Raw genomic sequence first — 14,340 nt, 5'->3', positions numbered from 1 at the left:
TTTCAACGAGGGGAGCGGAACGACGTGAGGTAGAGAACAAGAGAGAGGAAGCGAGAAGGAGCAAAGATCAATTTGTACAGGATTCTTCTCGCTCTCCTCCCGTTCCGATTTCTTACGAACCGAAAGAAAAAAAGGGGAGTGAGAGGAAGGAAAGAAAACGAGCCTCTCGCCGATATTACCAACGGAGACAAGTCTGCTTGTACGTTTATGAGATCATTTCTGTTTTCCCCGGCTATTCCCCGAAGGTGAAGAGCGAGTGCGTCTCTGTGAGAATTTTTATTTCTATATGCGAATTATTCTTCTCTTTGATTCTTTTTGGCCTCTCTTCTCCTCCTTCCCTCTCTCTCTCTCTCTCTCTGCGACGTTGCAAAGGTGATACCTTGACACGTTGAAACGCGCACGCGGTAGAGAGCGAAGCGTTTAAAAGCACGAGGGATCGTTGTATCTTTCGATATATCGACGTGAAAAGTAAATGTCTCGACTATACACGCGCTTAAGATGTGATTTAGCGGAATCAGGTATCCTCCATACGTACATCCGAAGTGTCGCACAATTTTGACAATCGTGGTGCACGTGTTTGTGTATTTTCATATTAAATCTCTGTTTGCGCGCAGGTTATGCAATAATTTATGCGGTGGAAATTATATAGAACTGGAATGCGCTATGAATCGGGAATGCTATTCCAGTGGTTTGACTGTATCGAACTGTCGAACATACACATCCGCGATATGTGTATTGTTATCTTTTACGCGGTTGCACACGATTATTTTTTTGGAAATATCTGGTCATACCTGTTTGTGGTATGAGCAACAAACAACAGTAGCATCATGCTTTACATGGTTTTTAACATATTCGAATGAGAATATGTGTGTGTAAATGCATTCTTCGGAACCGTTTTTAAGACGTTTTTTTGTCGCATTTATATTAGCAAGTAATTCTCGCACAATGAGACAGAGAGAGAGAGAGATAAGGTAACAAAAAATTATAAAATAGACATTATTCTACAAAACAGTAGAAAAGTGGAAAAGCAGAAATCTAAAAAAGCTATAATCAAAATAATTTAAAAAATCGAATAAAAGCTATAATTTAAAATAAAAATCTAAAATTGTTTCGAACAAATTCACATTGTCCAAGAATGCTCAAAATAGTGTTTTCCATGTTTCGTTCAGTTGTGTCGTTTAGTGTTCATTAATACCATCGTGATGGAATTTCATAATTCAATAATGGCAAGTGCCGAATTCCAGTTTCTCGCACTTTCTCCGCTCTCGGATCATTCGCCTTAGCTTCACTGTTATGGTGCCGGGAGTAATATCATATTTATCATGTGGATATTGTTTTCCTCTCTCATGCTTTATTTGTATTCAATGCATTGAGATACCTCATATCGTAGATATACAACTGTGAGATGAAGCATTACCGAGAAACTCGCCTTATGTGTCTTTGGAATAACATTTTCCCTCAACGCCATGTTTTGATGCAATTTCGCCTGCCATATGGGACTAACCGAGAAAAAAAAAGCAGTTGTCTTTCACAACAAATGACGCGTATAAAAATTAACTCGTCAGATATCCCGTCATTAAGATCCGTAGTGTATAGTTTTTCATCGTATCTAACGCCGCAAAAGTTTGAGAAAAAACGGCACCGCGATCTAATAGAAGCGAGCTAATAGAAGCAGTTTCCGCTTGCACTAACAAAATACTGTCGACGAACACATTTCTAATAAAAATACTTATTTTCTCTCTCAATATTTCGTTACATGGCGTGTGTGTGAAAAAAAAAAAAGCATACGATAAACACAAGATCGGATCGATTTGAATCTAGCGAGAGACTGTAATTCAGACGCGCGTACTTCGACGTGAGAGATCCAGAGACAAGATTTAAATTCATCGTTCGATGTATTATAGATTTGGCACGAGCTACGATACACACACGTGCATATCGTGCGCGTTTGAGATTTAATGTTACGTGAAATGCTCCGCGTGTATACACACGCGGACGAATATACGCACATACGAAGGTGTAACGCGACGCTACACTACGTAACGTGCTTTACACACGCTGATGAACGCCCGCTCGAGAAAGGTTCACATCGTTTCCATGCATTGTGCGCAAAGGTAAATCGTCGTGGGAAACGCAAGCTGCCAGTAATTCTGACGGGAACGAAAGTTCAGCCACCGACGAAGACGGAGAAGAAACTCGAAAATCCTCGAAGCGCGACGGCGGCGCGTCTCGACCGAGCAAACCGGCGAAAAAGAAGCAGCGAAACAGGAGGAAGCTACCGACGATCGTTTACACGGATGCACAATTATTCGGTCTCTTGAAGGACGTCATCGACAAGGGTAAGTATCGCTGTTCTCTCTCTCTCTCTCTCTCTCTCTCTCTCTTTCTTTCTCTCGTTCTCTGTCGGCTCCTCTCCGACGTGCATCCGCCCCCTTATGATTAATGAATGCGCACTCGTCGCTGAAGCGCGCGCGGCGCGTGCAACGTTATCCCTCGTCTACGTCCCACGTAAGGATAAATGTTCCCCTCGCCGGAGAAAGGGATGAATGGCGATGATTTGCAGGAGCCGTTACGTGAAAAAGAAAAAAGGGAAAAAATAAAACAAGATAAAAGGAAGTAACGACTTGTCGGAGGAGCGGTTTCTCAAGTCACCGCGAGAAATATGCCGCGATTCTAAAACGCGCGGAGCTGATTGCTTCTCGCGAGATTTGTCGATTTAATCGAGCCGCGCGCGCGGGAGCCAGCGTATACATCGCGATCTTTCACGCAACTCGCGAATAACGAACATCGTAATCCACGATATTTACGACGCCCGACAGAGTTGCGGAGCACGTCCGTCCCGCCGAACGGACGATAAAACTGCGCCGCGAAATATCCGATCTCGCAAATAATATCGAAGCCACGCTAGAGGGCTGATGATAGGTGCGGGTCGTAGCCAACGATACGCGCGTCCGAAGGAATGAAAAATAACGTGCGTGCGATCGCGAGGGTGGCTCGCCGTTAGACGGTTTTGGCGATATAAATTAGTATGAGAAATCACGTTGAAAACAAAAAATCTCGCGATAAATCAGACATGAAGGAGGCGTTGGAATGGATCAAGGAATCCTTGCAAGATATCCTGGACGATCGTGACGAGGAGAGCTTCGAAGGCATACCCTTGGTGCCGCTGACAGATTATTCGTCGGCCGCGATGGATTCGCCGAGTTTTCAAAAGCTCCTTCGCGCCATGGGATTTGTACCACCGGCTGATGCCCAAGAATCTTATTGGCGCGTCCCAGCGAATATGCTTACGAGCACGATTCAAAAACGTAGCAAACTCATCGAGGACGTTCTGGCCGGTGAATTTGTCGTCGCGGGTAAGTGATTCCGAAATTGTTGCGCGCGATAACGGTGGCGCGCGGGATCGCCTGAATGGCGATCACTTATCAGTGCGCCTTTTGTAGAGACTTCAGTGGAAGCGCGCGGCAGAGATCATTCCGACAGCGAGGAAAAGTTGGACGACAGCGAGGACGATATCGACGTGTTCGAGAATGTTAAGAAGTTCTTCGCGCCCAAAGGTCAGCTATGTTTCCCTCTCGGTAACTCGATAACATCATTGGGAGAAGAATTTTCATCGCGTGGAATTCTTTTTTCGAGTCGCCCGTGAAGAATTTCAGACGTGCGCGCGGCGACCTGACGTCGAGACGTTGAGAAGTTTGAGTTTGCGCTTGCAAGCATTTGCTTTTAGAAGAAAAGATTTTTGTTCTTTAGAGAGAAAGATTTTCTTGTTTTGCTTCTTAATTAAATGTCGCGCAGCATGTTTTTGTGATGTCTTGTGTAATTCCTTGGACGTGTATATAGCGGTATCTATAGAAATTCAAGTCGTTTTCAGAACCTGTACCGTCGACCTCCGGGCAATCAAGACCGATCGTTGAAACGCAATTACCTGGAAAATCCACAAAGTCTCCGATGACAGACGAAAAGAGCGATGCGGTAGTTACGGAAAAAATCAGTGCAGGTACGTGCGTCGTCATCAGCCGATACGCTTCTTTTCCTCGGAAGAAAAGGATTGCACACCTTTCTCGCCCTCTGTTACTCGAACGCACAAGCCAGCACACCGCTTTCCCTTTATCGTGCATTTACCGACGAGCAAACTGATGTTCCACGGGAACAAAGTAATTAAAAATTTTATCAATACCGATTACGTAATACTTCAAAATTTTAGAGAACACGGACAACAAGGCGAGAGGTCGTGCGATTATACTCGATGATTCCTCGGAATCCGAGATGGAGATTGAAAAGAACATCGATGATAAATACGGTCAGTAACATATGTTGATAAGAGCTAAGAATTGGTCGATACTTTGTGAGCCGCGTCAGAAAATAGAGGTTTCCCGCATATTTTGTAGATGCAGAGACAAAAAGAAGTATATCCGATTCTTCCGATACGGATAAGCCGTTGAAGAAGAAGCGTCGATTATTCGACAGCGATGAAGAAGAGGCGGAATCACTGAAGGATGAAAATATCGTGAGAAACGGTGCTCGCATAGTAATCAGCGACGACGAAGAGTCAGCATCCAATGTACGATCTGAACGGCCGAAATCGTCTCATGTAATAATTAGCGACGATGAGGATTAAATAATCGCGTTTTTCATTGCGTGGCAGTTTCCATTTTCTAAGCATTTGAATATTTTGACAGTCCAGTCCACCACCGTGTTTTACAACTGCAATAAAAGACCATTGAAGTGTGAAATATGGCGAATAACGATTGGCGCGTTGTTATTTTTCGCAGTTTCCCAAAAACTCACAAGATGACAAGGTCTTGACAAGGTTATCGCGAAGGCCGCCTGCGCAAAAAGTACTTGGAGGGTTTCATCGTCGTATGTTATCATTCCGTTAGCTTCAGTTGAGAAGGTGACGCATTGGCGGGAGAAAAGTCCGTCAACAGGTATCGGCTTTACCTACGGGCAAGAGAGCTGCGGGTAAATCCGGAGCAAGGAGCAGTTCAACAACCGCCGGTGAACTTCGTCAAGGTCCCGCGCGTTCTCCTCGGTCGCGATACGCCCTTATGGACGATCAGTCGCGCCCGGGGTACACTTCAGGGTGCCAAGAAAAACAGGTCCCGAAAGGCGTCCACATTTCGCCAAGTAACGACGAAGAGAACATGCGAGCGCGGCTGGTGTGCGGCGGTCGCCGGCGGCGTGCTGGCGCGCGGCTCGCGTCATCTCCTCGGTCGCATGTTCCCCGGCTCCGCGGTTGGCCAATGTGGATGACTTTACGTCTTTTGATGGGCAGGTGAGGAGTCTTGGCGAGTGTTAACGATACGTACATGTGCATCGAGACGTAATCGCGCGACGAAAGACCAGCCCTCGCCTTTTTCGATAGCACCTTTGACGGCTAATGACGACGCCGCCGACCGGCGAGCCACACGAGACAACACATAATGTCGCCGCAAGGACTTCGCGAGCCGCGGATCCGCGACCAGGCGATCATGGCGGGCCAAGAATCGTGAAAAACCTAGCCCGCGAATCTAGTCGCGGATACATTGTTGTACGTATGACAACGCGATGCTACGCGAATTCCTGCGGCTGTGCGAGGCGCGCGCAGCTCGAGCGCAAGGCGACCTCGCGTCTCTCGCGTGTTTAACGACAAACGAAGGTCACATCTCGTCTCATTTGTTCCTTTGTCTCCTCGCATTTCCGATTCTCAGGTGTCACTTGAGTGCTGCGATATAAAAAGATGAGACATCACCACGCGAGTGAGAGGTGAAATAGGTTAAATATAACAAAGTGAGAAAAGAGTAATTATCTTGCCAATCGTGGTGGTAAGACAAACGGGTGTATCCTTTCGTCGCATGGCCTCGTCAAGATCCAATGGACACCATCATCGTAACGTGGGATCAAGTCTCAGCGTGAATAATATCATAGTGGCCCTCCAAAACCAGTGACGGTAGTGGCTCACAGTTTAGCGTCTGAGTTCTCGCGTTACCGTATCCGTTCGCGTCTAGGTAAACACCACCTTTGGATGGTGGGGCTTGACGAGCCGGGTAAGCACCGACGTCGTTCGAGTCCCCATCTTCGTCGTCGCTGTGGAACGACCGAATTCCAGAAGGGGTGACCAACATGCATTCTAATCTCAACTTTCGGCTGCCAGGCTCGCATGCCGCTGCAAGAGGTAGACCGCGTTGCGGCGAGTCCACTTGTGAATCAATATTCCTCAGAAGTGGCATGTAGCGCCGTGATAAGATAACATGCGTAGGAGCTAGTATCCCGCGACTTTCGTCATCTCATGCTCTTCTGATAGAAGCGCGGGCTCCTTATACGGTTGTAGGTGGATGGCATCCTCTCTCTTTGTCCCCACTCCGCCGGCTGTACTCGCCCCACCGTCTTCTCCTCACTCCACGTTTCATTATTGGGGCGAGGTGTGGTAGGGGGAGAACCGGTGGTATTGCTCGCGTGTGATACGGAGGTCTACTAATATGAGCGCTATCGACTTGATATCAGAAAAAAAGTTCCGACATTTGAATAAATATTTCTTATCTGAGTAGAATATCCGGCGAGATATAACGGTTGTTACAACGCCGCTGCTGTGCAAGTATAATGAATGAAAAATCTATTTCCCTCTTGTAACATGGGAGCAATTGGTTATCGATGAAACTAAGTGATACCGATTGCATTTAATGTCTAAGAAGAAAAAAGGAATCGCTCGACTTAATTTATTCGATTTTATCGAGTGTGTTTGCGAGCGGGCTGTTGTAGCTTTATCGTTACCGCGATTGTACGAAAACACATGCCAAAGATTTAGAACAAGTGTGGGAAATAAATGAATGTGATTATGATCTCAACTAAATAATAATTTAAACTCGATTCAACGCGCTCGCATTTTTTATCGCGATAATTCAAAACAATCGGTAGTCGGCACAATTTACAGAGTGAGATTAATATAATCAGTATATCGCTGTACTTGCTTGTGCTTGAACTGCACGAATTATCTGCCGGTTGGCGTCTTACCAGGTAAGTATGAACGAAAGTAGCTCAACAGATTTCTGTTAACAACCGGCGGATTCAACAGTTTGATACGACAGCTGCTGAGAATAGTAACGTTCAGTCGTACAGATCTGTTATCAAGATTTATTAGAAAAAGAAATTCTTTTGCGAAAGTTACCATATTTTTTACATATTTTTGCATATACAAAAATTTTTCCTTATCGTAATTTGTGGTATGTATTATCCTCAATCGACTATCACATACATAATTTGAATATTAATTTCAATATTACATTAATAAACATGTAACAATTTTGTTATAAATAATTGTAAATAATAAATTTTTCAAGTAATTATAAATGTATTAAAAACGCAACAATCAATCGCGGACAGTGATAAGCAGCTACTGACATTTACTTATTTATCCCGATCAGAGAGTTGACGTAACATTATGGAGTTTGATAGTGCCAAACTCATCATCTGTAATATAAGTTTACGCATATTCAAGAACAAAACTTGCAATTATGATAAATTGTTACATCTTTTGCGATATTATAAAGATACATGATACTGATAATATGGATAAATTTTCAGTTACTCACGGCTCTAAAAGTTTCCATCGAAAGTACGTAGAACGGACCGCCGGTCAAGACTATAGGTCTCTGCGCTTGTATCGTTATCATGTTTACTAACTGATTAATATCATTGTTAAATTGTTTCTTAGTACTCGGCTCCTTCCGCTGTTTGAAAATCATCATCTCCCATCCGCACGAATACACTGAATGCGGAATTTGTGACGCCTGAAATAGCATAACAAGTCAATATAATAGCATCTTCGAGATCTTAGAAATCCTACACCCTATTGTCCAATTAGAAAATTCTTAGAAGTTTATCGTAAAAAGATAAATGTTTCCAATGTATTCATGTACACGACTAACCAGGGATTCAATTTGAGTGGCGAAGAAACAAAAGAAGTACAATTGAACAGCGGCGGTTGAGAAATATCCACACAGTTTAAACAATGCGATCATATTCTTTTTGTCCATCTGTTGGGATGCGGATTTTATAGTTTAATATTTAACACTTTAGAACGTGCGATAATGCAGTCAAATGCTTAATTTGTACCGTAAGTTCGATTGCTGATGCTTGGAACGAGGTGAAGCAAAGTTCAAGTACGCATTCGATGCATTGCGCGAACATCATTGGACTGGCGAAAGCTTGTAACATCTTTAAAAATCTAGAATTACATATCGCTAGCCGTAAAAGCCGTAATATTTCAGAATTTCAATACAGTCGTAGATCACCGCGTAAATTAATAGTACATTATGTTACATCGAAGATCTCTTGGTATTATCAATCGTAATTATTGAAAATAGGAACATTACTTTATAATTTCTACATGGCAATCCACACAATTTTTTAATTTTGTCTTGAAGCTGATTAGTGCATCTGGCGCTCTGCAAGTTCAACGTTTAGTGTTTATTTAATACAAAAATAATTTACCTCACAGAGACAGATCGCACATAAGAATGAACAAACGTGCGAACGATAATGATGTGATAACGTTACCGTTGCTCCTCGGCGAGATTGCTCGTGGCTACTAGTGTCATATTGATGTATCGAAATTGCACACGGATGATAATCAATATTGAAATGTACAAAGAGTCGAAAAAAATAATTCCGAACGTACAAGACAACATTCCGATTATTTGCAGCATAAGCAAAAAAATATAAGCGTAAATATCACGAGTGTTTAGCGGAAACCATCCCATGTAAGGCAACTCCCTGTCCGTAAATGTACCATTAATCAAGTAACTCTTGTAAGTTCCTGATAAGAACGGAGCGGCACACCACTGAGTAACAGCGAAAAAAATACAGGATAACCACCAGCAAAAGAAGAGATTGGTGTGCTGCCGTGCGCATTCAATTTCACTCTTATAAATTTCATGTCCTAAAAAAATTATCGTTTCAGTCGTCTTGGGGAGCATAAAGAAATAAATATTAATGACTAATGTAAAATAAGGACATTTTACACTTATGGTATTTATACTAGTTATATTTATTATATTTATATTATAGTTTATACTCTTGTAGTTTTTGCTACATATAGTGAATGTAAAAAGTATTCGTATCTGTTCGGGATTCAAAGGGATTCCACAAATGTTGATTGTTTATTTTGTCGTTAATGTTAATGTTAATGTAATGTTAATAAATCTAGAATCACACGTATGAATATGTGAATGAGTCACGGCGGCAGAACAGTGAGTGAACTTCACGTGCCTTCCTTGTCGATACGTTGGCAAAACACATGACATTTATTCAATTTCATCATGATGTCGAAGAGTTCTTTCTTGTTCGTTAGGAAATACCACCATTTCAGTAAGCCCTGGATGTGCGCAGTGATCACTCCAATTATATCAGTCAGATCATCTACATTCGTGCCCATTATAATTAGTACGATTTCCGCCAGTAGGTTGGCAAGTATTATTACAAAAAGAATAACTAATAATCCTGTCAAAAGCGCTATCTTGTACACTGAGAATGGCGCGGGCCATATTCGAGCGTACTGGAGCGCTGTTATCAAAAACGGAATGTAATTCTCGATGGGCAACACGTGCTTCCTCTCGCGTGCTTCGTCATCCCTGCTCTCCCGAGTCATGCCTGGCAGGTGGTCATACCTGAAAAATCAGAGCGTAACCGTCGCACGAAGACCGTCCGCACGAAGGTCGCAGTCCGCTCGCGCAAGAAAGACACACGACGATGGTTACGTGCGAGTACACGAAGGATAATTCGGCTCTTGTTTCGCATATTCCCCGGATACATGTACAACGAACAATTACGTACGTTACGACAGGCGACCCGAGAGTTACATACATGCGTGTACACGTGGTCCGGCCAAGATCACGCGATGCAATGTCGCAAACGTCGCTCCGTCGCGTCAGCGAGGAACAACACGGTATAGACGACGAATGCGCCCGTGATTTGTGTGATTGTCAAATAGAAAGATTGAGTTCTACAGAATGAAAGGCCTTGGGCGAAATAAAAAGTGCCCCGTCACACAAGAAGAGGTTAACGAAAAAGATTCTCGAGAGATTTCTTAGAGGGCATTTTTATCGCCACAAATCAAACGCGACATGATCGATTATTCGTAGTCTCTTTCGATGCCACTTAAGACGAGTTAAGGTTCGTGACAGAGAAATTCCAAAGAGAAGATTCTGCTCGTCAAAAGGGTACTTGAAGAATCGACGTTGCGACTACTGTATCACAGTCGCACGCATTATGTAAACGAATTAAGGGGCGCGTGAAATTGCAAACAGATCAACTCAATTCGCGACTCGAATTCCGTTGCGAGTTATTGGATTGGCAACTAAGTTTCTTGCCGGTGAAAACTAAAAGTTTTATGAACGTGGAATCATAATGCTGCCTGAAAGACGGCAAGAGGTCATTGATGAAAAACGGACGATACATTACTGCGTGAAATTATTTCGTTCTATGAAAAAAATTGTCTCTTATTTTCTTAAAAAAATCCGCAATTACTTAGCTGCCAAACCAATGTAAATTATCGAAAGCGGCAGCCCACCGCACCCACCGTCTACTCACTCGCTCCCGGATACACTGCTTTGTATACGCATAGAGAGTGAGAAAGGGAGGGGGGAGGGGAATTTTCGCGTACGAACAACCTTATACTCGAGGGCAAGTTGCACTCTGAAGTTTCGGGCACGTGAGACATGGGTTTCCCTCGCCAGGCAAGTTCCGCGCACTCGCTGCTCGGGCCACGCATGATTTATGCAAGCAAATAAGTGTCACCAACGTGTCATTAGACCGGTTCGTTTGAAATGTAAATAGCATTTGCAGCGCGCATCGGATATACTCTCTAATTAAGTGCTGCGTGAACCTTTGCCACGGCCTGGACAGCCGGCGCGAAGTTCGCGGGACTTTGAAGTCAAATATAGGTTCGCCGTGAGCGAGCGTAAAACTTGATATCTAATTACGCACTCCCGGGAGCACTACCGGAAACAACGTCGCGTCGGTTTCCTCCTGCTGCTCCCTGCTTGATCCTCGGACGCTCGGCGCTTCCGCTTGCCGGCAGTATCGTGTTAACTGTATCGGCCGTTGCGTCGGACCAAAAGCTCGGCGCTGATCTAATTGAAATCTATCGCTCAAGTAGCCGCGAGTACTTGTTACGCTTCTGTGTATCTTTCGATTCCTTACGGTGGCTCGACGAGTGGACGGAAAACACCGGACTCGTCGAACTCACCTAATCCCCTTCGACACGTGTGACAACGTGTGACAGAAGTTGTGTCAGACGATTGATGAAGTAACAGAGAAGAAAGTAATCTTGTGCGCGCGGGGAAGAGATTTAAGTTGGATTTTACAAAAATATGTGCCTCTCTCAGTTTGCTTAAAAGTTATCCGGAGGGAGGGATGAAGTAATGTCGATTCACTTGACTGGATCAAGGATTGACCCAGTCCAGAGATTCGTATTATATTCCAAGAGCAAAATTTATTCGTTCGTCAAGTCTAACCTTGCGTGATCGAAACTGAAATTGGAATCTCATAGAGGAGATTGTCCATCGATGGTCCAACGATCCTCCGCAACATTCAGACTGACTTTGTCGCGCGTTTCCCTTCGCTTCAGCGTAACGTACCTGTCGTCTCTCTCTCTCTCTCTCTCTCGGCTAACAACTTTATACTCTTGATCAAGTTCTCTCTCGATATACCTCGTAAAAGAACCTCAGCCTGCTCATTGATTGATTCCCGCTACCTCTTCCTAAAGTCTCTGCCGCTGGTTCCACAATCGACCCCAGTTGTCTTCCCCCCGGCCAGACAATAGACAATTTCCGGCTGGGGAACCGTCAGTTCCGGCCACGGTGATTCTGTCCAGGCGCATTGGTCAGCCAGATTCATTTCGCTCTCGCCAGACGAAAGAGAACTCTCTTCTCTTCTGGTCGCGAGGCGATCCTTTCTCTCATCTCCGCCGCTTGTATGAAACCGCGCTCGATCTGCAGGCGGACGTGATTTGTTAGTGTCATTTTCTTCATCGCGTTTTCAAGGCTTCGAAGCTTCCTGGATTCTGCAGTGTCCGGTTCTGCTCGATTGCCCGATTCGTTCAAGTTCGCGCAGGTTGCGGTTCTTGATCTTCACGGCTTCGGCTTTGTAGCTTAGTGGTTCACACGAGTGAACTCGTGTGAATGCAACTGGAGCGTAGAGTGGTTGGGCCGAGTTTTCGGAAGTATCGAACGGGTTCCACGTCTCACTCGGTCCTTTCCCTCGGCCCCGTGCTCCCCTAGCCTAGTGGTCCCGGAGAACTCTACGTTGGTGATGGTATCCTGCCGCTCGTGTTGTCCGACACGTTGCCGAATTTTGGCGATGATTGATGGCTATTAAGGACCGGGCCAAACCCGTTCCGCTCGCACGCGCAACGGACCTCTCGCCCGCCGCCGCGAGAGATAGGCAGATAACGTGAGCGCGCTATATTCGCGCTCACAATTAAAGCAAGAGCAGTGCGGCGCCCTGTAGGAACGCCAGGGATGGACCAGCTCCGCTTGCGCCCGTGGGAGAACGCGTGCAGACGCGGCAGTTGCAAATTTATAATTCGCAAGTAATTTGCGAAACTGTGAAAAGTGACTGTCGCAAAATCACGCGCTGTACGAAACGTTGCGTGTGAACCGTTATCACACATTTTGTCACAAATGGCGTGATTGTTTCAATGTTTCATTGTTTTTCCTACCTATCCTATCCTATCCTAACGCAGGGTCATTTCCGATACTCTCCGAGTGGGAGAGAGTGCGATGCGTGCTCCTTTGCGTATTCGCGTATTCGCATAAACATTGCGCCGCAAATGGCGACATATTCTCTTTCGCTGAATCGAACGCATCCGCGGTCGCGGCGTCGTCGCAGCGCAGCTACGATTCGCGATGCAGCTGGGCGATGGCCCAGCGACGGCGGATCGCGCGGTTGACGAAGGGTTCGAAGGGGTGGACGGGAAAGGGAGAGATCGATGGTCGGCGGCGGTAGGGGCGTGCGTCGATGAAAAGGTCAAAGGTTTCAGGTGTGTTTGCGCTTCGCGCACGGCTGGTACAGGTGCAGCCTCTTCCGCGGCTCTGCTCGCCGTTGCAACAGCAACATACATGACTCTTTATTAACAACAATTAACATTTGGCCATTGTTCATAGGAGGATATCTCTCATCGACCGTCGCGGTCACCGCTCGTTTCGCCGCGCGTCGCTGATTATAACGCCAGGCGTCCTGTTTCAACCAAGCCCCGGCATCGACACACCGAAGGAATCTCGTCGTCTCTCGATTGGCAGATTTGCAAGATTTATCGCGATTGTGTGAGTCAACGTCGATACTAGACGTATGAATTTCCCGTGTCGACGAGACGCGTTCTCGCAGCTCGCGCCATCACGTCGCGCGCTAGCCAGATGGACAGAACTGGAATAAATATTTGTTGCAAAAGATACGCAACTGTATAATCCATGCCGTGTTCTGACATTTCCTTTTTTCGCCGTGCTCTCTAGCTCGTACGCTTTGCGTCCTACGCGAATTGCCAATTGCCATGCGACATTAACGTTTATTCATTTTATTTTGCAATGAGAAGCAAACGCGAGTTACAGGAGAAGCTCTTCACAGACCAGGTTTCACTGGCGCGATCAACATTTCCGTGGGTGGCCGCTCGGCGGCGGTTTAATGGCTTCGATTGAAGAAAGGCTTTCTACTCTTCGTTAGGCCGTCCACCGCGGCACTCACCGCGCTGGCAGGCGGGGACTCTCCTCAACCTGACCCTGCGCACTTAAACGTAAACGTCCAGTTGTCAATTCGTCGCAGGCCGACGGTGTGTCGCAAACGGCCGACTGATAAGCTTCGCAGTTAACAGGCGAGCATACGTGCTCGAAGTCGGCCATCTCGATCGGCGATCTCGAAGGCGCGTACGCGCGAGCCGCGGCTCCCGGGGTTGCTCTCGGTTGCGCCGCGACCAGCTCGTCCAACGTGCTCTCCCGTTATAAAGATTTACCAGTCTCCGGTTATGTTTGATGCACCATTATGTTTTCGATTACGGTAGGTTAGTTGCATCGGTAACGTCACCCGTGTCGTCAGTCACGTCGCCGACACGTCAAAGCCGAGGCGCACGTAATCGTTTGTGCGTTGCGCGGCGACGCGTACGTCACACGGCTCGACTATCGATCTCCGCACGCATGCGATGGAGAACGCTCGAGACGCGCCTGCCGTATCGTCGAGTACAGATAACTTCATCTTTTCTCTTTTCTTCCGCTCGTCCGTTTCTTCCGTTTTGCCGAATTTTCGGCACGGGCGATGTCTAATTGACAACACGATAAGCAATTGACGCAGGACGCTCGCGGGAAGACTCTTGGC

General features: G+C 45.8%; 3 protein-coding genes across 4 annotated transcripts in view; 1 reads left to right on the top strand and 2 right to left on the bottom strand.

The window, feature by feature from the left end:
• Positions 1–4,998, top strand: part of timeout (circadian regulator timeout) — a 113,449-nt gene extending 108,451 nt beyond the window's left edge. The window contains exons 23-28 of the mRNA XM_025305334.1: positions 2,115–2,339; positions 3,072–3,356; positions 3,444–3,557; positions 3,872–3,997; positions 4,205–4,300; positions 4,389–4,998. Of these exons, the coding sequence (XP_025161119.1) occupies positions 2,115–2,339; positions 3,072–3,356; positions 3,444–3,557; positions 3,872–3,997; positions 4,205–4,300; positions 4,389–4,618 (1,076 nt within the window). The 3' untranslated portion in view covers positions 4,619–4,998. The remainder of the gene's footprint in view (positions 1–2,114; positions 2,340–3,071; positions 3,357–3,443; positions 3,558–3,871; positions 3,998–4,204; positions 4,301–4,388) is intronic.
• Positions 4,999–7,168: 2,170 nt separating this feature from the next.
• LOC105186223 (odorant receptor 4-like) lies at positions 7,169–8,981 on the bottom strand. Its single transcript, XM_025305385.1, has 6 exons — positions 8,536–8,981; positions 8,352–8,423; positions 8,092–8,203; positions 7,905–8,012; positions 7,569–7,766; positions 7,169–7,446 (listed from the first exon to the last, which is right to left on the bottom strand). Exons 1-6 carry the CDS (start codon positions 8,952–8,954, stop codon positions 7,384–7,386), a joined length of 972 nt encoding a protein of 323 aa, XP_025161170.1. The 5' UTR covers positions 8,955–8,981; the 3' UTR covers positions 7,169–7,383.
• Positions 8,982–9,109: 128 nt separating this feature from the next.
• On the bottom strand, positions 9,110–10,761 carry LOC112590023 (uncharacterized). Of its 2 annotated transcripts, none has more exons than XM_025305387.1 (2): positions 10,556–10,761; positions 9,110–9,644 (listed from the first exon to the last, which is right to left on the bottom strand). In XM_025305387.1, the coding sequence occupies exon 2, from the start codon at positions 9,623–9,625 to the stop codon at positions 9,239–9,241; it is 387 nt and encodes a 128-aa protein (XP_025161172.1). In that variant the 5' UTR covers positions 9,626–9,644; positions 10,556–10,761; the 3' UTR covers positions 9,110–9,238. The 2 variants fall into 2 exon arrangements, with proteins under 2 accessions (XP_025161172.1, XP_025161171.1); XM_025305386.1 differs by having other exon boundaries at positions 10,567–10,761.
• Positions 10,762–14,340: the final 3,579 nt, after the last annotated feature.

This window comes from Harpegnathos saltator, unplaced genomic scaffold (assembly GCF_003227715.2).
Source record: "Harpegnathos saltator strain DR-91 unplaced genomic scaffold, Hsal_v8.6 scaffold694, whole genome shotgun sequence".
NCBI lineage: Eukaryota > Metazoa > Arthropoda > Insecta > Hymenoptera > Formicidae > Harpegnathos > Harpegnathos saltator.
This window is presented reverse-complemented; position numbering and strand designations above follow the sequence as displayed.

What these genes read in the sequence shown, in the direction of transcription:
- LOC105186223 (XM_025305385.1), bottom strand. Translation starts at nt 8,954, where the DNA reads ATGCTCCCCAAGACGACTGAAACGATAATTTTTTTAGGACATGAAATT. An exon ending in TGCCATGTAGAAATTATAAA is followed by an intron (nt 8,204 to 8,351) that starts GTAATGTTCCTA and finishes ATGTAATTCTAG; the next exon opens with ATTTTTAAAGATGTTACAAG. An exon ending in CGATGGAAACTTTTAGAGCC is followed by an intron (nt 7,447 to 7,568) that starts GTGAGTAACTGA and finishes CTTATATTACAG; the next exon opens with ATGATGAGTTTGGCACTATC.
- LOC112590023 (XM_025305386.1), bottom strand. Translation starts at nt 10,598, where the DNA reads ATGCGTATACAAAGCAGTGTATCCGGGAGCGA. An exon ending in AGCAGTGTATCCGGGAGCGA is followed by an intron (nt 9,645 to 10,566) that starts GTGAGTAGACGG and finishes CTGATTTTTCAG; the next exon opens with GTATGACCACCTGCCAGGCA.